The sequence below is a fragment of the Felis catus genome, chromosome A1, assembly GCF_018350175.1.
Source record: "Felis catus isolate Fca126 chromosome A1, F.catus_Fca126_mat1.0, whole genome shotgun sequence".
Classification (NCBI taxonomy): Eukaryota; Metazoa; Chordata; class Mammalia; order Carnivora; family Felidae; genus Felis; species Felis catus.
This window is the reverse complement of record NC_058368.1, coordinates 117,290,881-117,318,050: the sequence shown is the minus strand read 5'-3', so window position 1 is coordinate 117,318,050 and position 27,170 is coordinate 117,290,881. Positions and strand designations below refer to the sequence as shown.

General features: G+C 39.6%; 1 protein-coding gene across 6 annotated transcripts in view; it reads left to right on the top strand.

Moving 5' to 3' along the window:
- DIAPH1 (diaphanous related formin 1) overlaps positions 1–27,170 on the top strand; it is a 104,151-nt gene that overhangs the window by 42,561 nt on the left and 34,420 nt on the right. For 4 of the 6 annotated variants that reach the window (XM_023256080.2, XM_023256089.2, XM_019833607.3 and 1 more), the window contains 2 exons: positions 770–884; positions 1,378–1,386. In XM_023256080.2, the coding sequence (XP_023111848.2) occupies positions 770–884; positions 1,378–1,386 (124 nt within the window). The remainder of the gene's footprint in view (positions 1–769; positions 885–1,377; positions 1,387–27,170) is intronic. The other 2 variants (XM_023256092.2, XM_023256084.2) reach the window with 1 other exon arrangement.

Genomic DNA, 27,170 nt, shown 5'->3' with positions numbered 1-27,170 from the left:
ATTCACGCTTCTGCTTATTCAGCACAGGTTAGGCGTCTTCTGTATGGCAGACATCACTTCGGAGAGTTCTTGGAGCCCTATTCTCTGCTACAAACCCTAAACATATCTTTAAGTTAATGTTTTTGGTCTTTTTTCTGAGGTTATGAGTGCCATGGTAACAAACAGTTTGGTAATAGTCATTTCACCAGTTTGCGAGCTGCTGACAGTAGTGCTGATCTGGAAAGTTGTGGCTTTTGGATACATCCTGATACCTCTCTCTGCCATCAGTGAGTTACAGAGGACATGTTTGCATGGCACAGTATTTCCTCCACTGTGCATTTGAGGCCCCTGTGATTTCTGCATTAGCCTTCTGCTTAAAGAAACCAAGTTAAAAGAGCCTAGTGATACAAAATAAACTAATAAACTCATAAACTAATTTGTCATAGTTAAATTGTTTTTTTCCGTTTGTCATAGTTAATAGCTAAATTTTTGGGAAAAATATAATGTAGAGCAAGGGAAGATGTGAAATCCTCAATACTTCTAAACTAGAGGACTTGAGGTTAGGAGGAAGATAAGTAGCATAACTGAATCTAGTTCTTGAATAATCACCAAAAAACAAACTGGAAGCACTGTCTCCTGATCCTACCATGAAGAGTGCAGCTCCTCTGTGTCTTGGATTAGTCTGTTTTGCTGAGAACCACTACCCACGTCTTCTGCATGTTAATCCATTTTCCAGGTTGGAAAGTACAGAGCTCAGCTTAATAACTCAACACTCTGCCTTTATCCACAGTTTGTTGTTGAGGACCTGTCCCAGGACTGCTTCTGGACAAAAGTGAAGGAGGACCGTTTTGAGAACAATGAACTTTTCGCCAAACTTACTCTTACCTTTTCTGCCCAGACCAAGAGTGAGTACCTTCCTCTTTGATGCCCAGGGCCAGGATAGGACTTGGAGTGTCCTTTAAGTGGGTTTTCCATTCTTTTCCTGTCCCTGGGTGAGGGTTGAAGAGAGGTGGTTTTTCCTGTTAGGAAGGAATTAAGATATTTTTGTATTCTGGGGGTGCTGAGGTTGAGAAAGAAAACTGTTGCATTTTGGTATTTTTCCCCCCAGTTTGTTTTGTATATGGGTATTTTATATCAGTATAACTTGTTGGGGATATGAGATGAAGGTGACAAGAAGCTCAGTCTAGGCCCCTGTTAATAATACCCTTGAACGGATTCTGACACTGTCTTTAAGGTGCCATCCTAGACCTACACTCATAAAGGGTTGGGTGGAGTTTTGAATAGCTTAGGTGATTGAGTGACTGTCTCTAGTAACAGAGCCATGTGTGATTCTTTTTTTTTTTTTCCCCTTCCATTTCTTTTCAATATTTGATGTTTTCATGGCCATTTTCCCTCCAGCTTCAAAAGGTAAGAATACAGAAGAGCCTTTTAATTGAGTATCTTGAACATTAGAGCGAGATGAAGCAGATGTAAAGCGATTTCTCTTAAGACTGAGAGATCGGGGATTGATATCTCTACTGCAGTTTTGTTTGTTTGTTTGTTTGTTTTTTTATTAATAGTCCAGAAGGCTCAGTACCCGTGATGTTAACTGACAGGGTAGAAAGTTATTTTAAGTCCAGACTGCCACACCTGAAGTACTAATACTGTTACCTTACATTTCTGTTGTGTTTTGTAGTCTTCTACCTGCTTTAACATGTGTTACTTCTTGGATCTGCAAAGAAGCCTTAAGAGATAAGCAGGATGTGTATTATCTCCATTCTGTAGCATGTTTGGAGTGAGTAGGTACCTTGCCCAAGGTTAAGTGACCAGATCTAGGGATCTTGTCTTCTGGTCCATGGTTTTTTTTTGGTATAAATTCTTGCTTCTTCACCTTTGTATCTTCCCCTTTGTTCTAGAAGAACTGATCTTTTTGCCCTCTTCTTTCTTCACTTCCTAATTTTTGTGGTTTTGTGCTGCCTTATGATGGGGCACTTGTAGTTATTTCCCCTGAAGAATACAGTATTTGAATTTAATGACAATTATAGCCCACTAATTTTGTATTTCCATCTGAAAGCTTTTTTATTTACTTAGGGGTATATTATGACCCTAGTGATGGAAACTAAGTGCAACTTTTGAGCATTTCCCCATCTTCTCTCTGCCCTCCTCCTGCCCCTTTATTTTATTCCTTGAGTGATCTGAGGGGACCAAGCTGCACTTTCTTATAAGGAGCCTAACATTGCTAGGTGTCTTTGGTGGTCCCTAGATATGTGCATGTATCTGAGAGTGTGAGATCGCTGTGCTCACACTCTTGACATGTTGCCCTGTCACTCAGGGCAAAGTGGCCTTGTATTCCAGAAGAGCTGCCATCTTCTGAACTAAAGCCCAGCACAGTGGATTACTTCCACCCTCTTAGTGAAAAATACCATGACAATGACAACTTACCCTACTCTAGTATATCACCAAAGACTAGTTGACAGAGAAACTCAAAATCAAATGATTTCCTAATTTGTAAGGTCACAGAATCTAGCCCTTTGTTGGCTCTGGCCTAAGTTGCTTTCTTGCAGCTGTGCTCTGAGTGCCACTGTGCATGCATACTGGCTGGACCCCTTTCCTCCTGCCTTGGTCACATCCTACTTCTGTACACTCATATTACTGTTGATGAGAGCGGGATTTTCTGCAGTTTAATGGTTTTCCTTGGCATTTTATTCCCCTTGTGAATTGATAGATGGTATGTTAAAAATACCCAAGCCAGACTTTATCTTTTGTCATTTTCAGCACTGTAACCAAACTTTTTAATGATCCTTCAGTTCTCAGGTTCTGCCCGAGAAACGACATTCTTTTCATTTAAGTTTCTAACTTTCTACCAGCCTTGGTTCTTTTTTAAATTTTCTTTAGTTTGGTTTAATGGACTATTGATTTTTGTGTAGTAATAATACTCACTAGTAGATTGCTGAGTGCACAAGCAGGGGAGAGGCAGAGAGAGAATCTTACTCAGGCTCCATGCCCAGCACAGAGCCGGACACGGGACTCAATCTCACGACCTTGACATCATGACGTGAGCCGAAATCAAGAGTCAGACACTTAACTGATTGACAGGCACCCCTCTAGCTAGTCTTTAAATATCTTTAGTTTCAGTTACCATTTGCAGCTGTTAAATTGGCACACTGTCGTAATGTCCCTGTCTTTTCATTAGGAAACACTTGAGGGTGTGTTCTGAAAACTACAAAATCATGAGTTTTCCAGACATTCTAAATCTTAATGATTTAAAGAAATTCCTGGGGGAGGTTTTATTTTCTCTGTCAAATATAATCCTAAGTACTTACTGTTTACCCAACTCTAAGTTACTTACAGCACTCAGATGCACCAGGACATTCCTGCTGCTTGTTGCCCATGGTACATCTATGTTTTCATTCATTTCCCCCCAAAAAAGAAATGCCTCCCCATTTTAAAAATAATTCTTTCTTTGGATTTTTAATGTTTTACTGACTTTAATGTCCGATATTTATTTTTTTCTTCTCTGTTTGCCTGCTTTTTTCCCCTTTGAGTTAGTCTGTGAATCTCTGGTGATTCAAGAGGTATTTGAATATTGGGACTTATTTAACATGTCTCTTGGGAACAGAATAGTTGATTTAATGCCATTGCTGCAGGGGTCTCAGGTAGCAGGCAGAAGTACTGCATAGGGACCCCATCCCATGTATAACTCCCACTGTGATCAGGGCTAATTTGCCCTTGGCTTTCCTGATGCAGTTTTGAACTTCCTTCTCTTGGTGCTTCAGGTTGGCAAACTCCATGCATATTGTTCCCAAGTAGCCCCTTGATCACAACATACCTGAAAAAAAACACTTGAGTAAAAAAAGACTTTGAGGATCTTAAAGTTTATGTCAGGTAAGGAAATTCGGGCTTTAGCAGCTTCAGAGGTAGGCCTCTAAGGGCCCAGGTCTCCTGATTATAAAAGCAAGGTTTCTTTTGTTTCTGATGTTTTAAACATGTCCATGTAAAATTTCAGAATATCTTCATCCTTAATCCTTTTTGTCAGGTAGGTAACCAGTTTCAGTTTCATAGTCTTAATATTGATGATGTAATTAAACAATAGATAAATACTCATTAGCACTCTGTAAATATTCTGTCTTTCAGATAAAGAATTAGAGACCTAATTTGAATAACTTTTACAAGTCTATATAGTAAGTGCCAAAGCCAGGATTCTCACTCTTGAGTGTCTGATTCCAAAGTCCTTGCTCTGGCCCTCTGCATTCCAGAAGTGTATATCCCTCCCCTAAATGTTTCCAGAAGCTTAGCTCCAGACAAAAGATGAAAGAAGTAGTTCTGGGGCGCCTGGGTGGCGTAGTCGGTTAAGCGTCCGACTTCAGCCAGGTCACGATCTCGCGGTCCGTGAGTTCGAGCCCCGCATCGGGCTCTGGGCTGATGGCTCAGAGCCTGGAGCCTGCTTCCAATTCTGTGTCTCCCTCTCTCTCTGCCCCTCCCCCGTTCATGCTCTGTCTCTCTCTGTCCCAAAAATAAATTAAAAAAAAAAGTTGAAAAAAAAAAAAAGTAGTTTTGCAACTACTTCATTCATTCAGGCACTTCACTTCTGTCCTTGAATTGGCAGTGACTCTTAGTACAAAAAAGAAATAACAGATTAGGGAAAGTAGGTGAAATACTGGATATTTAGGGTTGAAGAAGAAGAGACATGTTTTGATTCTAGTATATTCACTTGTAGCAATGAATCCAGTTGGAGAACTAAGACCTGCTTCTCTATTACAATAAAAGTTCTGCTTAGATGATTTCAGCCTAGTAGTTGCCAGGCTTGATGAGGAAGTTATTTGGAAAGTGGGTGTTCATAATATTGCATTATTTCCTTTCTCATTTGCTAAACACAAGTCTCCGTTACTTGTTAGACATAGCTGTATCCCCCTTTTATTTTACTGATCCCTAAAGCCTCTTGTATACCTACTCCAGGAATGAACCTTAAAGAAAACGCCTACCTCACTCTTTACATCTCCCTCCTTAATCAGAGGTCTCCAGCCACTTCTTCATTACGGTTCAGGAAGATGTGGGCCTTTTTAAGTAAGAGCCCAGAGAGAGGAGCCAGTCCTCAAATGTATACAAGTTCTCTTGATCATTTTTCTCTTAAAGATTAGTCTCTTGTTTCTGAACTCTTGACTTTCTATAAATCACAAATTTCCTCAGTTGATTTATTCCTTGCCAGGGAATATTATGAATTCAGATTTGATAGGCAGTGCTATAAAAACTTGTAGCCCTTTTTACTTTCTCACTCTTCTTATGGTGATCAGCAAGGAGTCTTTTATCATGGTCTCTTTCTTGACTCTGCCTTTTGAATTCCTTGGGAACACATTCATTAGTTAAATTTTATTTTTTTTCATCTTTTCCTAAGGAGCATTTTCATCACCGTGGTGACCTCAGGTCATTATTTGTATGTATGAGATAAGTAGTTTTTCATTCAGCTTTCCTTCTAACTCTTACTCTCTTTTGTTAATGACTTGATCCCATGAAAAATACTGTCCTTGGAACGGTGTAAGAAGTGATAACTGATGTGCTAGGTAACAGTGACATTTTCCTTTTTAGGTTTATTCCTTCCATCCAAAAATGTTCTGGGCTTTTAAGATCCACAAGCTAACCTCCATTAGTGGTGTGCATTGGACAGACAATATGTAGGTTAAACCCTCTCCCTGTTAAAAAGTATGAGGGGCCTTGTGGCAACTTTGGGCATCATCAGAACAGCTCTCCAAGTGGTTATCAGCAGTAATTTAGAAAGAACTCTGCCTAAAAGTAAGATCTTGAGCAAGAGCTGCAAATTTCATACACAGTAACAGTATTTTCATTAGGATTTGACTGTGTGCATCAAGATCCCAGTGTTTGTGCTGTTGTCCCACAGGTCAGAACTGTTGGCAACAATCCTCTGTTGCTCTCCCAGAACTTGTTTGGTTCAGGCTTCAAGGGTAGCCAGTGGTGGGGAAGCAATCCCTTCTTTCCCCAGAGGTCAAAGGGTCTTTCCTTTTCCCTGTGATCCTCTTCTGTCCACTAGGGGGCACTCTTTCAGTTGGATTTTTATCAGGAAATGTCCAAGTGAATCTTTACAGTTTCTGCAACTTTAACCCCTAGAAACAAGATTTTGTAAGAGCTCAGCATGCTCCACTCTATTCATTGAATGTCTTGGCAGAAAGATGTCTGTTCCATCAGTTCGTTACTGCTCTCAAGTGTATAGGATTAAGACTCCAAGTGCTATTCAAGTGAATATTTGTTGGGATTATGGTCTTTTAATTACTAATTTTCTTGGGTTCTAAGTAGGATCAGTCTATGAGTTAGTGCAAAGTACTTGGGAAGTTCCCTAATATCAGAGGGCACTTCCTCATCATCTAAAAAAGCTGAATCTCCTATCACCTGGGGTAATGAGGAGCCCTGAACATTTGGCTTGTCCTCTGCCCATCATCAGGGGTATAAAAAAAGAACCTAACCATCCCTTTCACATACTCCTCTCTCCTCTCAACCTTTCCATCACCATTTGCCTTGAATTCACTGGATCTAATATTATGCTATTTATCTTGGTGTGTATTACTATAGGTCGTCCTCACATCCCATACTCGAATCCCCTTAAGGGTCTACGTATCTCCTATTCAGTCTCCTCCTCTGATCCTACCTGAGCACCTGAAACCCATTCACTGTGCCCTCTGGAATTCTTGGTCCAATACAAGCAAAGTCTCCGATAACATCAACTTAACCTTGGTGGTCTAACAGAAACCTGGCTTTCCCTCAACACTTCTTTCCTTCTTGTGTTTCTCCTGTGATGGGTTTTTTTTTCACATAAATCTCATCTTAATGGACCTGGATCCAGAGATGGTATAGATGTCCTCTTCGTTGTTTTTGCCACTTTAAGATCATACCACCTTTCTCTTGGCTAAAAACCCATAATTTTGAATCTCATGACATCAAATTACATCACCCAGTTCCTTTCTTAGTGCCAATGATCTACTAACATCCCAAGTTACTCCTCTCTCAGCCAGGTTAGCAATTTGCAGTACTCCAGTACCACTTCCACCTTAATTCTTTGCAATTTCTGTATGAAAGGGTCATGATCCTGCCAGTATTTTGGCTTCCCACTTCCTTGAATTCTTCTTTTGCAGTGATCTTGTCCTCTACCTCATCCATTCCCTCCTACAGTCATCACCAAAACTGCAGTCCCTCCACAGTCTTAATTTCATGCCACCCATGATCTATGTTTTTACTTCTCTCTCTAGTATCCTGACCGCCACCCCCGGGACTTCCAGTCCATTTGTCCTACCACCTTTCACTGTCTTTCTGTTCCTCGATGACTTCACTCTCCTCCTCAGCTAAAATTCCATGGTTCATCATCATAATTATCACTCTCTTGGATGTTTTCCCCTTCTGTTACCTCTCTCTGATTTCATCATAGTTGATTGGCAAAAACCACAGTCTCTCCTTGCCCTGTACAGGTAGCTGTGCTGATGAAAGTGGCTGGAGAAAAGTAAACATTTGGTCCTCCATGATAGACTTTTCAAGTTTTCAGGACAGCAGATGCTCTTACTTTTTCTCCTACCTCACTGGCTGTTCTTTCTTCTGGGTCTCCTCCACTCAGTTTGCAGTGTTGCTTAGCCCTTGATCCTGCCAAGCAATTGGATATTAAACATTTCGAGTACCTTCAACTTCCTATTCTTCTAAATGATAATTTCACACTTTTTCTCTTCTCAAAGACCCAATATCTCCCTCATTCTCAGTCCTCCTACTTCACTGAGAATACTGAAGCCATCCGAAAACATGCTTCTGTAGACTTCTGCCATTATTATACCCACTCTCTGTGTCTTCCTCTCTCTTACCATGGTCCTGTCTGAAGCCACTTCCTGTACTATTATGATATCTTCATTTCAGCAAATACATAGAATACACTAAAAATATTTTTTAAAAAAAGTCTTCTCCCTGCCTGGAGTGACCATGGTTAACATACCTTTCAGCTGTATGTGTTATTCTAATAAATGAAAGGGTGAAATCCTTTTCAGGTGGGAAAATGTGGGAAATTTTCCAATAGAATCTTAATCTTAACTGGAACTTTAAGGGACAGGGGCGTTAAAAGATAAAATTACAGGGGCACCTGGGTGGCTCAGTCAGTTGAGTGTCCGACTTCGGCTCAGCTCATGATCTCACAGTTTGTGAGTTCGAGCCCTGCATCAGGCTCTGTGCTGACAGCTTACAGCCTGGAGCCTGCTTCGAATTCTCTGTCTCCCTCTTTCCGCTCCTCCCCTGCTCATGCTCTGTGTGTCTCACTCTCCTTCAAAAATAAATAAAAATATTTAAAAAATTTTTTTAAAAAGTAAAATTACAGAAATGTGAGGGTATACACATATTTTTAATCTGTGGGATTCCATGTGGTAGGTACCGTTGTGCATTTAGCTGAACATTTCTCAGCATCTATTGATACCATTACATACAGATGTATTCCCATTATTTCTAGTGAATAATTGTACTTTGTCACACGAATAAATCTAAACTCTATACACTTGATCTCTTACTGAGAAGTTACCGGCTTTTTATACTATAAGCAGTGCTACAAGAAGAATAATTTTACATTTGTCTCTGTATATTTGCATTTCTGCAGTATATTCTTAAAGTTTGTGTCCGTATTGCTAAGTATAGGATGGTACCAATTTATCCTACCATCAAAAATCAGGAATTACTTATTGTAGTGTGTGATAGGGGAATGTGGTACCTTGTTTTAATCAGACTACTAAGGAGATTGCACCAGCGATATTCCTTCATACCTCTTTCCTCATCTATAAAATGAGACAGATTAACCAAAAGATACTCTCAACTTGAAACTTCTGGGTTTTGTTATTCTGGTTTTTTTCCCTTTCTTTTTGCTTGCATAAGTTGTCTTTGGTGTTATCATCTCAAACTCTTTTGTTTTGACTGTTTGCTAAAAAATTCTTCTGTTGTTTTGTTTTGAGTTTCATTCATTTTCCCTGCACTGAGATCAGGCGTTAGAAATTGCTTCTTGCTTTCAATTAGTGTTTCGGGGTATGGAACTAAACTAGTGTAAAACTGTGAAAGGTTTCATGAAGACTGTCGGTTTACTTTCCACGGAAGACTTACTGGTGGAGATTTAAGGGAGGGTGTCATCAGATAAAGATAATTAAACTTTAATTCCTTCTAAACTAGAGGAATTTGATATATCTGAAGAGTGCTCTTTCTCCTTTCGCCACCAGATGGCACATGGATCTCTTCTGTTTTAGTTGTGTCATTGTTACGTCTGCGAGTGATGCAGTCACGTTAGAGAGAGACAGCCTCTGTGATTTTCAGATACAAACTGTGTGTTATGCTGCCCTCTATCTGTCAGGAAATACATTTGGAGGACTGATCAGTAAAAGACAGGAAGCTGTAACTTGCCTTTTACAAAAGGATCTTGTCCTCTTGCAGCTAGTATCTTTATAGGAGCAACACTGGTGGTTTTTGGAGGGCACAGATGCTGGAGCATGTTTGTTTTTTTTTTTTTTTTTAGTCTGGTAACTTCATGAAATCATAGCCTTCCTTTTAGAAGGCTTAAAGAAAAAATTGTTTTTTACCAGCTTGACAGTTCATTCTATACATATTTATAACTCCATGATAAAAATATTCCCAATCCTGTCTCTGCTGAATAGCTCCTTCAAGCATATAATGGAACTCCCCGCTGATAATATACTCCTAACTTCCCAGAGATAGTATACTGAATAAATTTCCCTCAGGGAATTCCCCTGGTCTGTCTTGGATAGAATTTGCTGGTACAGAAAAGTTTTTACTGTCAACCCTTTTCTATCACTGTTAACTCCTAATTACCCCCAAGATAATTCCAGTTTTAGAGCCTCTTTCTAGCTATTCAAACTTTAGTGTGTGCCTGTATTACTATTCTTGACATGCATAGACTGAAACTATATCTTTTAAACCCAAGGTACCATCCAGCATTATCTGCAGATTTCAATTGTGTATCTTTCAGAGTAGGTATTATCCTTGTTTTTATGGAGATCATACAAGATAAGTTAGCAGGCAATATGACATTTTCTATTGATTCCTGACATTTTAGAGGCTCTAATTCAGGGGCACTTGTTTTTACAAAATTTGTTCTTGCCATCTTCTGGCCAGGTCTCGTTAGGTATCTTTGAAGGATATTTTGAAGAAGTTCTCTGGAGTCTGTGTAGCTAGGAACCACTTAGAGACTGATGAGGATGGAGGATATGTGTGGCAGGCAGATGATGGGAAATCCCTCCAGTTGTACAACAAAGATGGAGTTGTGTAAGACCAGGAAGTCCAGATCGTGATGAAGGGGCTACACTTGGGCAGACAACTCTTGCTCTTGTTTGGTTATTCCTTCACCATGGAGACCTGGAGTTGGTAGAGATCAGGGATGTGTTTAGGAAGAAGAATGGGATCTCCAGGAAATGTCAAGAGCAGAGCTGGGCTTTAGGATAAGCAGGAGAGTGATCCAGTGCTTTTAGGCTGCTACATGCTGGGGCCCAAAGCAGCTGCCTTACGGGAACAGCCCTGTTCTCAGCATCCCTTACATGCTTTGGGAATTGTCAGATGTGAACTTACTCTTTTGCTAATAAGGGACCAATCTCCCTGTAAACATGAAATTATAGACCAGTTTTCAGGGAGTACTAATGATACCTCCACCACAGGATGTTTCCTCTGGGGCTTTCCTGCTTCTCCGTTATCTGGTTTTCTGCATAAGTAATCTAGGTAGTTGAGAAGTCAACATGGTATGAAGAAGTCTCATAACCACCCTAGTGTTCATCCATTCCATCCTCCCCCTCCCTACCCTTAGAGGTCATCATTTTTATTAGTTTCTTGATTATACTTTCATTGTGTTTAAAAATGCAGTTAAAGGGGCGCCTGGGTGGCTCAGTCGGTTGGGCGTCCGACTACGGCTCAGGTCATGATCTCACGGTCCGTGAGTTCGAGCCCCGCGTCGGGCTCTGTGCTGACAGCTCAGAGCCTGGAGCCTGCTTCTGCTTCTGTGTCTCCCTCTCTCTCTGCCCCTCCCCCGTTCATGCTCTGTCTCTCTCTGTCTCAAAAATAAATAAACATTAAAAAAAAAAGTGGTCAATGTTAAAATTATTAAAAAAAAATGCAGTTATAAGCAAAAACTGATAGATTCTTATCCTCCATCCCCTTACCAAAAGGTAACATACTACCTTTATTGTTCTGTACTTCCTATATCGTGGAGAGTTTTCATGTCAGTACATAGATATCTTTGTCATTAAAAGAAATCTAATTTTCAACAATCATGCATTGCTTTTCTAATGAACATGAGAATAAAAATATGGTAGTGAAGTAATCTGTCCTTTTTTTGAAACAGCTGCGACAATTTAGTTAATCTGACTGCATCTTGAGTGTGTGGATGTGTCCTCTTGTTCTCCCTGCAAACTCTGTTATGTAATAAATAATTGAACACACCAATTTATAAATGTAGGACACCTCATACTGAAGCCTTTGTGGTGTGAAGAAGAGAGTTTTGAAAAGTTCTTCTGTGGGCCCTTCCAGACTCTAGCTACTTCTGGAGCATTATATTCTCAAGCAGGAGCAGAGCTTTGTATCACTAGCATAGGGATGCTACTTCATAGGAGGGATGTGGTCTTCAAAGGAAAGGGATGGCCTGCCTCATTTATTCCTTCCTTCTTAGTTTTTGTTCTGGAAAGAATAGTTCTAGAACTTACTACACTGTAACTGTTTTGTTTAAGAATTCCGGCACATCATTGGGGCGCCTGCGTGGCTCAGTCGGTTAAGCGTCCGACTTTGGCTCAGGTCATGATCTCATGGTTCGTGGGTTCAAGCCCCTCATGGGGCTCTGCTGACAGCTCAGAGCCTGGAGCCTGCTTAAGAATCTGTGTCTCCCTCTCTGTCTCTCTCTTCCTCCCCTGCTCGCACTCTGTCTCTCTCTCTCAAAAATAAAGATTAAAAAAATTAAAAAAAAAAAAAAAAAGAATTCCGGCACATTGCTTTCAGAGCAACTTGGAAGAACACTCATGATATGATGTTAGGCAGGAAAAGCAGGAAACCATTATGTACAACCATTATTGCAATTTTGTTTTACAGAAAAAAATGCAGAAGTAAAAGATTGGAAGAGAATATACCAGAATACTATGACAGAATTTGTTAGGGTGCTAGATTTCTTTTCCTAATTTCTCTATAATGTGGTCATTTGACTTTTTAAATGGGAAGAACAAAAGGGTTAAGAAAAAAGTTTGCCAGTGGCCATGATGCTGAAAAGGGGGTTTTTAGAAGTACTTTACCTAAGAAATTAGTGTTTACAAAGCAGAATGCTAATATCCAGTTCTACACAGCAGGTAAAAGCATCTTATTTCACTCCCCATAGTAATCCTAGCCTGCTTGTCTTTGAAAAATCAGATTCTAATTTAAAAAGCTATTTGTTCCAGCAGCTTTGAGTGAGGGAACTCCATTTATACAACAGCAGGGCATTGGAAACCCCATGTTTGCAAGATGGGATGGAACTTTTCCTCCTTTCTGATCCTGTATTAATTCCAACTCTGTTCTTACAGTCTGTGATTCTTTCTTTTGTTATCTGTTAGTTTGGAAGATAAGGTGAGTGTGTGTTTAAATTTCCTCGTGGCAAGAAAAACTGCTAAATCCTTTGAAGAATGACCCCCTTTTCCTGTTCTGCTTGCATTTTTCTTTTCATCCACGGGGTGTGCGCAGTTGAGCTATTTTGGCTCCGGTTCCAAATTGTGATGTCAGAGACTAGGGATTGGAGAAGAGTATCAGGTGACTTTCAGTAACAGTGATGACGGTTCTGCCCTCATCCCCACCCCTTCAACCCCCCTCCCCTCGCTTTCCACACCCTTTCCTGGCTTCCACCTTAGGAACAAAGAAGGGAAAAAAACAGCAGTGTGACGAAAACCAGCTGCTGCCTTTGCAGACTCAGGCTGGGGGCTGGGTATTTACTCCTTGTGTTCTCTTTGTTAGGCACTTACTCTATTACTTCTCCTCCCAGGACCCTGACTAAAATGTAGAGTGTTTCTAGGATCCTTTGTTACCGAAAACAGCTTAGAAATGTGCAGTTTACTCAGGATGCAGGAGAGGTACAGCAGAGATTAAAACTGCTCCAAGAATCTAGAAAATAATGGAGGTATTTTGCTTTCTTAAACTGATTCAAGAATACCATTTGATATCAGATGCGGTGAATGATAGGAGCACATTATCTGTTACTTCCAATTCTTGGAACAGTGCTGCCTAGTAGGTGTTATCTTCGTTTTATAACTGAGAAATGGGAAGTACAGAATTAATACGTCCTTTGTTTATTAAGATCTTACAGCAAGTAAATAGCAAGCCAGAATTTGACTCCAGATCTGTTAGGCTCAGAATCTAAGATTTAGTGGAAGGGAGTACCAAGAAGGCAGGTGTGTTCAGAGATGCCTGCTTCCAGGGACTGTCGTGGCACTGGGTGAGCGCTCTTTGCTTTTCACCAGTGACCAGTCCTGATTTCTTTAACAAATAAATATCCAGGGGAAAAAAATGAGATGAGGAGAACATAGAAGCTAAAAGAGAATTTAAAAATATGTCAGCCAGTTAAAATGTGTGGCTCTTATTTATAGCCTGATTGATTTCTTTTAAGAAAGGCAAAAACTTTATACCTAGTGCCATATATTGATGCCTTTTCTCCTGTCCTCTAGCCTTACTGTCTCTTGTCTCTCCTTCCAGGCCCCAAAGCTCATCTCTCTTCCTTAGCACTCCCATGTTGAGTCACCTTCCTGGGTGTGCTGGGAAAGTATCTGTGAGAAATTCAGTGACTTCTTGTCTGAGAGATCAAATGTTTTGAGAAGTGCCCAGATTTCTGATAGGGCTTTTTTGCCACCCTTTCAGACTTTGATTTGCTCCCTTCTTCCTAACTCTTAGCACTTCAGCTCTGTACCTTTGGAATTCAGTCCTGCTTTGTTCTTCTCCTTCAGGTTTATGCATTTTACCAGTTTGTCCCATCTTGCCTTAAAGCTTGCATATCCACTGTGGTTTGGTTATGCGGGATTTAGCAGATGGGTATTTGTTTTGCCGGGAGAGGTCAGTGATAGGAATCTGGTTTTCCCTCCTGTGGTGTATTCCTATGAGGGGCTTCAAGGTGCTGAATTTTCCACTCATGTATATTACATCCATGGGGAATATGAAGTAGACATCCTCCACATGGGCAGCTTCTTACATTAGCACATGGAAGGGCCCTCTTGTTCTGTCCTTTCCTCAGAATCAGAGAACTTAGGTAGAGCTTGATAGACACAGCTTATTGTACACTGGGTGGACTTGGTGATTCTTAGCTATGTTGCCCTCAACGGAGTTTGTTGTTGTGTGTACTACCTACAGATCTTACTAAGTGTTCAGATCTTTTAGATAAGCTAGGGAGATCTAGGACTCTTCTCCAAAGGCCCTGTTTTATCAGAGAGAGAACTATAATGGTACTGGAGTCCACTTTTTTTAACTACCTATTGTGATTCTGTGCTCACACGTATGTCCTGCCATTATCTCACTTCATGGACGTTGGATTAGCTCACATATTTGTGCCACCTCATTTAAGTGAGTGAATGCTATTGGTGACTTGGATCCACAGATTTCTCAGCATGTTCCACATTTTCTACCTTTCTCCTGTGTTCTCTTTTAGTCATAAAGTACTTGGGTTACTTAAGGCAAATGCAGCCTAAGATCAATGGAGGGCGTTCCCTGTAGAATAGGGACAAACGACACAGGTTCATCTTGGGCAGAGCGAGTAGAGTCTGGTCCTGAGTCAGTGAGTGAGCCCGAAGGTTAGGTGGAGTTGCTTTATAGCTTAGCCTGAATCTTTCAGCCCTGTATATGTAACTGGCTTTAGAGCCAGCTGTGTTCTCAACAGAATTTTCCCAGAGTCCTTTTTCCTACCTCACTTACTCACTCACACCTGCAATTCTTAAGAACTTAGCTTCTAGGATGTCAGGCAACTCCCTTCTCTTCCATTTCCTGTTTGTGGTCTTCACCGAGAGAAGCCTGCCACAGGAATTCCTGGGGAAGTGATGGCTACAGCTGTGAGACTCTGGGCGCCATTAGCTCATTCCTGCAGTTGGGGAATACTGTGCTACGTAGGAACTCCCTTCCGCTCTGGGGGCCCTTAGAAACTGTTACTGCTCAGAACTCAGCAGTCACTAGGACTCCGGCCGCTGACTTTGTGCCTTGACTCTTATCTGTCTTCACAGACTGGAAATTATGTTCCTTCATGCCTCAGTCTGCTTCAGTTTTCGAATTCAACATAAGAATCAAGATTTATGACAAAATTAGCTTGGATAAATTCTTTTAACATATGCAATAATAGGGAAGAAAGAAAAATGGGGTACTTCTCTTGGACAGCAGGGGGTGCCCTTTCCCTTTGCTTTATTGCCTGGCACTCCCTACTGCATTCAGCCATTTTAGACAGATTGTTTTTGCTCCTAGCTAACTCCATTTTGTGTTTGTGACGCAGGAAAAAAAGAATTGGGCAAGGGAGGAGCCCCACTGGGGGAGGAGTGAGACAGGCTGAGACGCAGCCACTGACCCCTTTACTCAGCACTTGCTCACCAGGGACTTACCTTGCTGCAGGCTGCCTGCATCCCCAGCCACAGATGGAGCATATCCTCGCCCTCTGAACAGAGAACACGGTGGTGTCTGGCTACTGGATACCTAACAGTGACAGGGTGCTGAGATAGCAGGCGTGGCATCCTCTCTCCCTCTTCAAGGATCTGAGCCTGCGTTTAGGTAGTTTTTTCTTACAGAGATCTTGAGGCTGATTTTCTCAACTATAGGATCAGCTAAGAAAAGGTACCCTTTTCACTCACTTTTCTGAGATCAGATGCCCTAATGACTCCAGGGAAGCAAATCTGACTTTTAAAAACAGCATTTATATTATAAAAGGTAAAAAGCACACACGTGTATACGTAACACATATATGCATACACACATACATATGTGAAGAGAAGAGTATGAATACCTATGTATCCCCATCACCCAATTTAAAAACTCCTAGCTCATCTTGTTTCAGCTACCTGTATCAGCCTTTCCCTTGCCATACCAGTAATTTAAACTGTATCCTAATTAGTTCTATCATTTAAGCTTTAAGTAAGTAGTTCAGAATTTATATCAAAAAATGAGGACTTTTTTTAAAAAGAGAAATATATAACCACTATCACATCTAAAAAAGTTATTTAATATCATCAGGTATCTACTGTTTCTCAAGTTATCTTCTGGATTTTTTTTTTTTTTATAGTTTGTTAATCTGAATCACAGCCAGATACAGTCCCTGCATACAATTGGTTGATATCGCTATAGATTCCCCCTCCAGCCTATGTAGTTTCTCTCTTATCTGTTTTGTTTTGCAATTTGTTTGTAGGTTTAATTTCTTAGGAAAGAGGGAGGAAGCCTCAGGTTGGGACTGGGAAAATACAGAGCCAGACTTCTCTTCATAGAGCACAGCTTCCCATCTTGACAATTTCCCCAAGATGTGACAGGAGAGGAAATGAAGGGGAAGTGCTCTACAACATCTTAGAAAGGGCTGGAATATCTTATTGAGGTGGCTTGTTTTTCTCCGACATGATAGCCTGTTACCCAAAGTCTTTAGAGAAGTTTGCAGACTGCTGTCAACAGAGTGGACCCTGCTCTTTCCTAGGAATTAAAGGAGCACTTTTGAGCTTTGGGACACTGGATTAATCTGCTGTGTGATAGCTGCATCCCTAGGGTGATTTCGCAGGCTCCGCTTTATCTCCCAACCACTTTCCTTTTTCTTCATTGGCAGCCTTTCTCCCTGACCAGACCTAATGAGTTAGCAGTACTTCCTAGACTGTCTCACAGAAAGAAAAATTATATGTTGTGTTGGGGATGGGCACATGTGAAAATTCTTTCATGGCTTCAGCACTATAACCTCCCCACTCTGGCCCATGACCTTTTTGAAGGTTATCTTTTGAGTCTGATTTAGATGTAGATGATGAAGTGAAAGCTTTTGCTTGATGCTCTTTCTCTCCCTTCCGAAATAGGTCAGTGACTGACAGACAGCAGCTGCTGCAGGCAGTCTGTTCCCTTGCTCTGGGAGAGAGCATAGGGCATAGAAGGGAAGTTGCCGGGTCTGACTTCTTGGCAAGGCTGGCAGGACGCTTGTCAAGTCTGGTCCTTCGAGACGAGGTTGGCTGTGTGCCTAGTTCGGAAGCTGTGGTTGCCATTAGCAAAAGTGCTTAGATCTGCTAAAGAGGTCAGGGTTGCAGCAGCTAGAGTCATGGACACTGGCACTGACATGCTTTTCTACCTAAGAGTTGGCTGAGTGAAAAGGGTCTCTTTTCTGCTCTTGTCGGTGGAGAGGCACAGTCATTTTCAGATAAGATTCTCCTCCTTCCCTCTGTGCTGAGGAGCTGTATATACTCACTTATGGTTTTGTCCCATGTGAATTTCATACGATTCTACAAACTGAAGTTACTCGGCTCTTGATGTCATTTTTAGTGTGAAACACGGTATGAGAACTTTGTTCTGGGCTTCCCATCCTTGCTTGGGCAAAAATGGGAGGTGGAACCCAAGCATTGTAAGGTTATATGTTGAGTGCTGTAGTATTTGTATGCCATTCCTACAGCAGAGCTGGGAAGGCTACTAATGGGAGTTACCCGATAATTGCTACATTTTGATTTTTTTACCTTTTTAAAAAAATTTTTTTTTAATTTATGTTTTTATTTTATTTTTGAGAGAGAGAGAGAGAGTGTGTGTGTGTGTATGAGCAGGGGAGGAGCAGAGAGAGGGGGAGACACAGAATCCAAAGCAGGCTCCAGGCTCCGAGCTATCAGCACAGAGCCTGACGTGGGGCTCGAACCCATAAACTGTGAGATCATGACCCAAGCTGAAGTCAGACACTCAACCCACTGAGCCACCCAGGCACCCCTTTATTTTTTTATTTAAGTAATCTCTGTGCCCAACATGAGGCTCAAACTCCTGACCTCAGTATCAGGAGTCACATGCTCTACTGACTGAGCCAGCCAAGTGCCCCTTGAATCTTTATCTTTACTGCTGGTTGTCAGTGGATCTCCCCCAACCATCCTACCCAGTGTCAAAGCTGAACCAGGGCCAGCTGTCTAAGGATATGGAAATGTTATAGGTGGCATCCAGACTCATTCCCATCTTACCTTTCTCACAGTTCCCGGGTGGGTGACACTTTTAAAAATTTACACGTTAGATAATGTAACTATATTAACTCATCAGACTATTTTAGTTTTGTCCGTGTTGGCTTGTAGTCTTGGTCTATACTGTATATATAGCATTTATGTTGTTGTAATCAGAGGGGTGTGTGTGCATCAGTTATTTCTTCATTTTCTTTGAAGTGTACAAAGCATAGGTGTACAGGTCAGTGGATTTTCACAAAGTTAAAAATGCAATTTATATCCATGTAGTGAACACCTGGATCAAAAAACAGATTATTACTAAGACCTGGAAATTCCTTTTACCTCCTTCTGTTTATAGCTGATCCCTAGTCCTCCCACCCTGGCCCAGAGTAAGTGTTATTCTGACTTCACAGATTTCTCTTACCTGGCTCCTTACCCACAGTATATTTTCTGGTTTGCTCACTCCTACAATACACATTAAGTACCTCCAGAACTGCTAACTCATACCACTTTGCAGTGCACATCTACTAACTAGAGTCCAAATTTCTTTAGGCCAAGATTGTTTGCTTCTTTTTATTAGATAATTCTCAAATCCATCCATTTCTATCTCCAGCCCCACCATGACTAGACCATGCCTTCATTTCTTACGTGAAATAGTAAAACCTCATGTCTTTAAAGGTTTTGATCAGTCTCATTGACAATCATTTTGTGTTGTATAGTAATACTTTAAATACTGACTTTTGCCTCTTTTCCTTAATTCAGAAATGAAAGATTTTATTTTTTGCCTTTCTGCTAGGAAAGTGAGGGTATTGATACAAGTACAGAAGGCTACATCAAGCAGATGTACAGTTTAGGGAATTATTATAAGGTGAATACCCTTGTAAACACCATATGTATGGAGATACAGACTTTCCAGGGGACCCCTAGGAACCTCCGTGTTCCCCTTCCCTCCTAAGAGAAACCATTATCCTGTCTGGTGTGATAATCATTTTCTTTTTTATCACCTGAGTTTATATTTCTAAATACTGTAGTTTAGTTTTTTTTTTTAACTTTGTTTTCTTAATGCTTTTGAGACAGACACAGACTGCCAGTGGGGAGGGTCAGAGAGAGAGAGAGGGAGACACAGAATCTGAAGCGGGCTCCATCCAGGCCCTGAGCTCTCAGCACAGAGCCTGACGCGAGGCTCAAACCCATGAACCATGAGATCATGACCTGAGCCGAAGTTGGACACTTATCCAACTGAGCCACCCAGGTGCCCCTGTTTTGCCTGTGTTTAAAAAAATTTTTTTCTATGTTTATTTGTTTTTGAGAGAGTGCGCGCGCACGCGTGCACACAGGGGAGGAGCATAGAGACAGAGTGACGCAAAACTTGAAGCAGGCTCCAGGGTCTGAACTGTCAGCACAGAGCCTGATGCGGAGCTCCAACCCACGAGCTATGAAATCATGACCTGAGCGGAAGTCAGATGCCCAACAGACCAAGCCACCCAGGCACCCCCTACCTGTGTTTTTAAATGTCTTTGCCTCTCTTAATTTCTCCGTTTGTAAAATTTTTCTTGCAATTCATTTGTTGTGAGAACTATATTATTTGTCCTGCGGAGTTTCCCATAATAATGGATTTTGTGATTTTATTCCCATAGTGTAGTTTGTATGTTTCTGTCCCCTATATTTGCTGTAATTTGGTAAATGGATCTAGAAGTTTAATCAGAATCAGGCTCCATTTGTCTTTTGCCAAGACCTCTTTATAATAGATGTTAGGTTCCTCTTCAGACAGCATATAATGTCTGGTCATCCCTTCTATGATATCAACAGCCGTCACTTCTCAGTACATAGATTTGTTAGTTCATGAATGTTGCAAATGATCATATTTCAAACAAAAGGTCATCTATTCTAGATATCACTCCTTTGTCACTTAGGTGTATCACAAGCATCTTCTCTGACTCTGCAGCCTGTCTTTTCGCTTTGGTGTCTTGATGAATAGTTCTTCATGTAAAGTGCTTAGATGTATCAGTCTTTTTCCTTATGGCTAATGCATATTGTGTCTTGTGTAAGAAATCCTTTAGTCATTCTAGTTTTGCCTTTGTTTGACATTGAGCTTTTTAGTATGTAATTGATTTGCCTATGGATGCAAACTTTTTTTTTTCACGTGGACACTTAATTCCAAGTCTCATCTATTGGGAAGTGTGTCCTTTTCCCAGTCATCCCAAATGCCCAGTCTGTTGTATCAAGTGCTGTTCTATGGATGGGTCTGTATTTTGGACTATACTGTTCAGTATTTTGTCTATCCTGATGCCAATACCACATGATCTTGGTTATTACAGCTTTATAGTGTATGTCTATACAACCTATCTTCGGCTGCTTTGCCAAAAATGTCCTACCTTTGGCCCCTTGTATTTACATATAAATTTTAGAAACAGCTTATCAACTTAAAGATTTTTTATTCTGCTGAGTCTATAAGTGAATATGGGATGAATTGACATCTTAACATTATCAATTCTTTTTTTAAAAATTTTTATTTATTTATTTTGAGAGAGGGAGATAGCGTGTATGCACAGAGGCAGGGGAGAGGCAGGGAGAGGGAGAGAGAATCTCAAGCAGACTCAACACTGTCAGCGCAGGGCCCAATGCAGGGCTTGATCTCATGGGCCATGAGATCATGACCTGAGCCAAGAACAAGAGTCGGATGCTTAACAGACTAAGCCACCCAGGCACCACAACAGTATCAAGTCTTTTAATATATGAATCTGTAAATTTGTATTCACTTACGTATTTTTAATGTTTTTCATTAACATTATATACTTTATCCATAGAGCTCTTGTATGGTTTTTATTAAATTTTTTTAGGTACTTCATTTTTTAATGATTTTTTTTTATTACCATTTAATTTAATTTATTTCTTTAATTTACATCAAAGTTAGCATATAGTGCTAGTGATTTCAGGAGTAGATGCCTTAATGCCCCTTACCCATTTAGCCCATCCCCCCTCCCACAACCCCTCCATTACCCTGTTTGTTCTCCATATTTAAGAGTCTTTTATGTTTCATCCCCCTCCCTGTTTTTATATTATTTTTGCTTCCCTTCCCTTAGGTTCATCTGTTTAGTATCTTAAAGTCCTTATATGAGTGAAGTCATATGATATTTGTCTTTCTCTGACTAATTTCACTTAGCATAATACCCTCTAGTTCCATCCACGTTGTTGCAAATGGCAAGATTTCATTCTTTTTGATTGCCAAGTAATATTCCATTGTATATATATATATATATCACATCTTCTTTATCCATTCAGCCATCGAATGACATTTGGGCTCTTTCCATACTTTGGCTCTTGTGGATAGTGCTGCTATAAACATTGGGGTGCTTGTGTCCCTTCGAAACAGCATACCTGTATCCCTTGGATAAATACCTAATAGTGCAATTGCTGGATTGTAGGGTAGTTCTGTTTTTAACTTTTTGAGGAACTCCATACTGTTTTCCAGAGTGGCTGCACCAGTTTGCATTCCCACTAGCATTGCAAAAGAGATCCTCTTTCTCCGCATCCTCGCCAACGTGTTGTTGCCTGAGTTGTTAATGTTAGCTATTCTGACAAGTGTGAGGTGGTATCTCATTTGTGGTTTTGATTTGTATTTTCTGATGGTGAGTGATGTTCAGCATTTTTTCATGTGTCAGTTGGCCATCTGGATGTCTTTTTCTTTGGAGAAGCGTCTATTCATGTCTTTTGCCCATTTCTGCACTGGATTATTTCTTATGTGTTGGCTTTGGTAAGTTCTTTATAGATTTTGGATAGTAACCCTTTATGTGATAATGTCGTTTGCAAATATCTTCTCCCATTCCATCGGTTGTCTTTTAGTTTTGCTGATCGTTTCTTTCCTTCTCTGTACAGAAGCTTCTTATTTTGATGAGGTCCCAACAGTTCATTTTTGCTTTTGTTTCCCTTGCCTGTGGAGACGTGTAGAAAGTTGCTGCAGCCAAGGTCAAAAAGGTTTTTGCCTGCTTTATCCTCAAGGATTTTGATGGTTTTCTGTCTTACATTTAGGTCTTTCATCCATTTTGAGTTTATTTTTGTGTATGGTGTAAGAAAGTGGCCAAGGTTCACTTTTCTACATGTTGCTGTCCAGTTTTCCCAGCACCATTTGCTGAAAACACTGTCTTTATTCCATTGGATATTCTTTCCTGCTTTATCAAAGATTAGTTGGCCATATGTTTCCACAAACATTTCTGGGTTCTCTATTCTGTTCCATTGATCTGAGTGTCTGTCTTTGTGCCAGTACCATACTGTCTTGATGATTACAGCCTTGTAATACAGCTTGAAGTCTGGTTTAGTGATATTTTTAATTCATTTTTTTGCTTCCTCAAAATGTATAGATTCTTTTAGATTTTTTATATTAACAATTACCATTTTCAAATGAGAGTGTTACTTGTTTCCAATCCTTAGAATTTTTGTTTCTTTTTTAAAAAATTCAGAGCACATGTGAGTGGGGGAGGGGGCAGAGAGAGACAGAGAGAGAGAGGGAGAGAATCTTCAGCAGGCCTGTACTCAGTGCAGAGCCTGACAGGGGGCTTGATGTCACTACCCTGAGATCATGACCTGAGCTAAAATCAAGAGTTGGACACCTAACCAACTAAGCCACTCAGGTGCCCCTGTTCATTTGTCTTTTAGATTCTACGTATAAGTGAAATCATGTGGTACTTGTCTTTCTCTGTCTGACTTACTTTACTTAGCATAATACTCTCTAGGTCCATCCATGTTGTCATAAATAACAAGATTTCATTCTTTTTTTATGGTTGAGTAGTATTCCATTGTGTATATATGCCACATCTTTTTTACCCATTCATCTATGGATGGACACTGGGTTGCTTCCATATCTTGGCTATTGTAAATAATGCTACAATAAACATAGGGGTGTGTATATCTTTTTGAAATAGTGTTTCTGTTTTCTTTGGGTAGATACAGTAGTGAAAATACTGGATCATATGTTATTTCCGTGTTTAATTTTTTTGAGGTACCTCCATACTATTTTCCACAGTGGCTACACCAATTTACATTCTCACCAGCCATGTATGAGGGTTCCTTTTTCTCCACATCTTTGCCAATGCTTGTTATTTCTTGTCTCTTTGATTTTAGTCCTTGTGACACATATAAGGTGACACCTCATTGTGGTTTTAATTTGCATTTTCCTCATGATTTAGCAATATTGAGCATCTGTTCATGTATTGTTAGTCATCTGTATGTCTTCTTTGGAAAAATACCTATTCAGGTCTTCTGCCCAGTTATATATTATTTGGGGTTTTTTGGTGTTGAGTTGTATAAAATCTTTATATATATTGGGTATTAACCCTTCTGAGATAATCTCACTTTCAAATATCTTCTCACATTCAGTAGGTTGCCTTTTTGCTATGCAAAAGCTTTTAAGTGTGGCATAGTCCTGGTAGCTTATTTTTGCTTTGGTTTCACTTGTCTCAGGAGACCTACCTAGAAAAAAGTTACTAAGGATGATGTCAAAGAGATTACTGCCTGTTTTCCTCTAGAAGTTTTATGGTTTCAGGTCTCACAGTTAGATTTTTAATCCATTTTGAGTTTGTTTTTGTGTATGGTGTTCAGAAATTGGTGCACTTTCATTATTTTGCATGTGGCTTTCCAGCTTTCTCACATCATTTATTGATGAACTGTCTTTTCCCCATTGTATATTCTTGCCTCCTTTGTCATAGATTCATCGACCCTCTGAATGTGTGTTTATTTCCAGGCTGTCTGTTGTGTTCCTTGATCAATGTGTCTAATTTTGTGCCACTACTATACTATTTTTATTATATCTTGAAATCTGGGATTATGATACCTCCAGCTTCATTCTTACTGAAAATTGCTTTGGCTCTTGAGGGTCTTTTGTGGTTTCATACAAATTTAAGGATTATTTGTTCTACTTGTCTACTTGTATTTTAATAGAGATTGCATTGAATCTGTAGATTGCTTTTGGTAGTGTAGATATTTTAACAATATTAATTCGTCCCATCCATGAGCATTGTATATATTTCCATTTGTTTGTGTCAACCTTGACATTTTTTAAGAGTACATACCAGTGAATGTGTAAAATTTCCCTCAGTTTGGGTTTGTCTAATGTGTCCTCGTGATTAGAATCAGATTATATATATTTTTTGTGCTTTATATATTTTAGTATATAAATGTGTTATGTTATTTGGGTACATAGAAATTCAAAATTCTTATATTTCCCTGATAAACTTTTATCATTATACTGCGTTTCTGATTTTTCTTTTTATAAAACAGCATACTCTTGGACTGTTTCTTTTTTTTTTTTTCTTTTTTCACTCCAGTTGACAATATTGGTCTTAACTGAAGCGTATAGTCCATGTATACTTCATATAATTATGGAAATGTTGGGTGTAAATCTGCCATCTTATTTTGTACTTTCTATTTATCCTGTCTGTTCTCTTATATGCTGATTTCATTCTGTTCAAAATATTTTCTAATTTCTAATGTGATTTCTTACCTGAGTTCAGAATTATTTGGATATTTATTCAATATCAAATAGTTGGGAATTTTCTTATTATCTTTTTTACTGATTTCCAAGTTAAAACTATTGTGGTCAGAGAACATACTTTGAAAGATTTCTACCCTTTAAAATTTGTTGATGCTTGCTTTTACCCAGCATGTGGTGAAATTCATAAATGTGCTATGTGTGCATATGTAAAAAAGGTGTAGTTTTCCATTGTTGTATGCATTGTTCTAATATATCAATGAGGTCAGGTTTGTTAGGTGTGTTCAGAATTTCTATATACTTTGCAAGTTTTTGTCTGTTTGTTTTATTAGTTTCTGTACAAAAGGTCTTAATTCTTCCTCAGTGGCTTTGGATTTGCCCTTTCTTCTTTCAGTCAATTTTTACTTCATTTATTTTGGAACTAAATTATTGGATATATTTAGATTTAGAATTAGATTCCTTGTAGACTCTTTATTGTTTTGAAATGTGTCTGTTCAAGCCAATCGCACTATTAGAGATGAAATCTTTGTCTGATATTAATATAACTACAACAGTTTTTTGTTTGGTATATCTTTTTCCACTATTTACCTTAACATTTGTGTCTTTATTTAAAGTATATCCCTTGTAAGCAGCACCTATTTAGTGTGTATGTTTTGTAAATACAGTGTGATGATCTTAGTCTTTTCATTGCCAAGTAATTAATTCATTTGAATTTATATATACTATATTGCTATTTGTTTTGTTTGATTTTTTCAGGTTTTTTTTCTGTTTTTATCTTCTTAAAGATTCATTTAAAACTTTTTATTTCACATATATTCTATTCTTAGTTATACAGTTTTTACTGTGTTTTAATGGGTACATTAGAAATTGCACATGCATGCTTGACTTATTACAATCTAATTCAAATTATGACTTTTAACACCTTCCAGATAATGCTAGAATTTTACAGCATTGTAACTCTACGACATTCCTTCTTTTTGAGTCATTGAGGTCACGTATTTTAATTCTACATGTTTTAGGCTCCACAAACATTTTTTACTATTATTCTGTAATATTGATATTCACTTAAAAGTGTTTATTTATTTTTGAGACGGAGAGAGACAAAGCGCGAGCAGGGGAGGGGCAGAAAGAGAGAGAGAGAGAGGGAGACATGGAAACTGAAACAGGCTCCAGGCTCTGAGCTGTCAGCACAGAACCAGATGCAGAGCTTGAACCCACGAACCATGAGATCATGACCTGAGCCAAAGTCAGATGCTTAACCGACTGAACCACCCAGGTGCCCTGATACTCACTTACAAACACTTATCTACTGTTTTTCATTCCTACCTACATTTCTGTGTTTCTTTTTGTGATAATTTTTATCTTCTGCATAAATAAATATTCCCCTTAATATTTACTTTAGTTCAAGTCTACTATAATAAATTCTGTTTTTGTCTGGATATATCTTGATTTCACCTATATTTTTGAAGGATATTTTTTGCTTTTTCTTTTTTGTTAAAACAGCTCCACCGTCATTGTTACTCTTGTTCATTTGAAGGTAATATGTTCAGGGGCGCCTGGGTGGCTCAGTCGGTTGAGCATCTGATTTCGGCTCAGGTCATGATCTCACAGCTCGTGAGTTTGAGCCCCGCGTCGGGCTCTGTGCTGACAGCTCAGAGCCCGGAGCCTGCTTCTGCTTCTGTGTCTCCCTCTCTCTCTGCCCCTAACCCACTTGCGTTCTGTCTCTGTCTCTGTCTCTGTCAAAAATAAATAAACGTAAAAAAAAAAAAATTTGAAGGTAATATGTTCAACCCCTGCTACTTCGAGAATTTTTTTTACTCTTGGTTTTAGCAGTTCTTATTGTGATCATATGCCTTGTTGTTCTTATATTATTCTTGGGGATTCTCTGAGCATCTTGATTCTGTGTTGAAATCTTTCATCACTTTTGGAAAACTCACATCTGTTTTTCTTTCAAATGTTCCATCTTTTTTTTTTTTTTTTTTCCACTTTTGGCACTTTATTTTGCTTTCAGGTTCAGTGCCAGTGAATGTCACATTTAGCACTCCATTTTATGTCCTGTATGTGTGAGGGTTTTGTTTTGTTATTTTTAATATTTTTCTTTCTGCATTTATTTGCCCTGTTCCTAGACTTCAGGCTTTCTAGGGCTTTTACTTGTGAACCTGTTGTATTCACCTTTATTCAAGATGCAGCCAAAATTTTGAGTTCTCAGCTCCTGCGGAGAGAGTCTCATTTGAGATTCCCGGCTTTGGGCAGAAACTAAACTTTAATCCCTGTTCACCCTTGTGCAAATCCATCATAGAGTGTTTTGGTTACCTTCATCACTATCTTGTTACTTCTTCCAAGTAATAAGGTGGTTTTTTAAATGTTACACCGGCACTTGTAGATGTTTTTCGTGGGACACTTGGCATCATTACTGGAAATGGAAATTCTCATTTCTTTCATATGTTATATGGCAGTTTTTACCACATTAAGAAATGAAAAGGTTTTGGGGCGCCTGGGTGGCGCATTCGGTTAAGCGTCCGACTTCAGCCAGGTCACGATCTCGCGGTCCGTGAGTTCGAGCCCCGCGTCAGGCTCTGGGCTGATGGCTC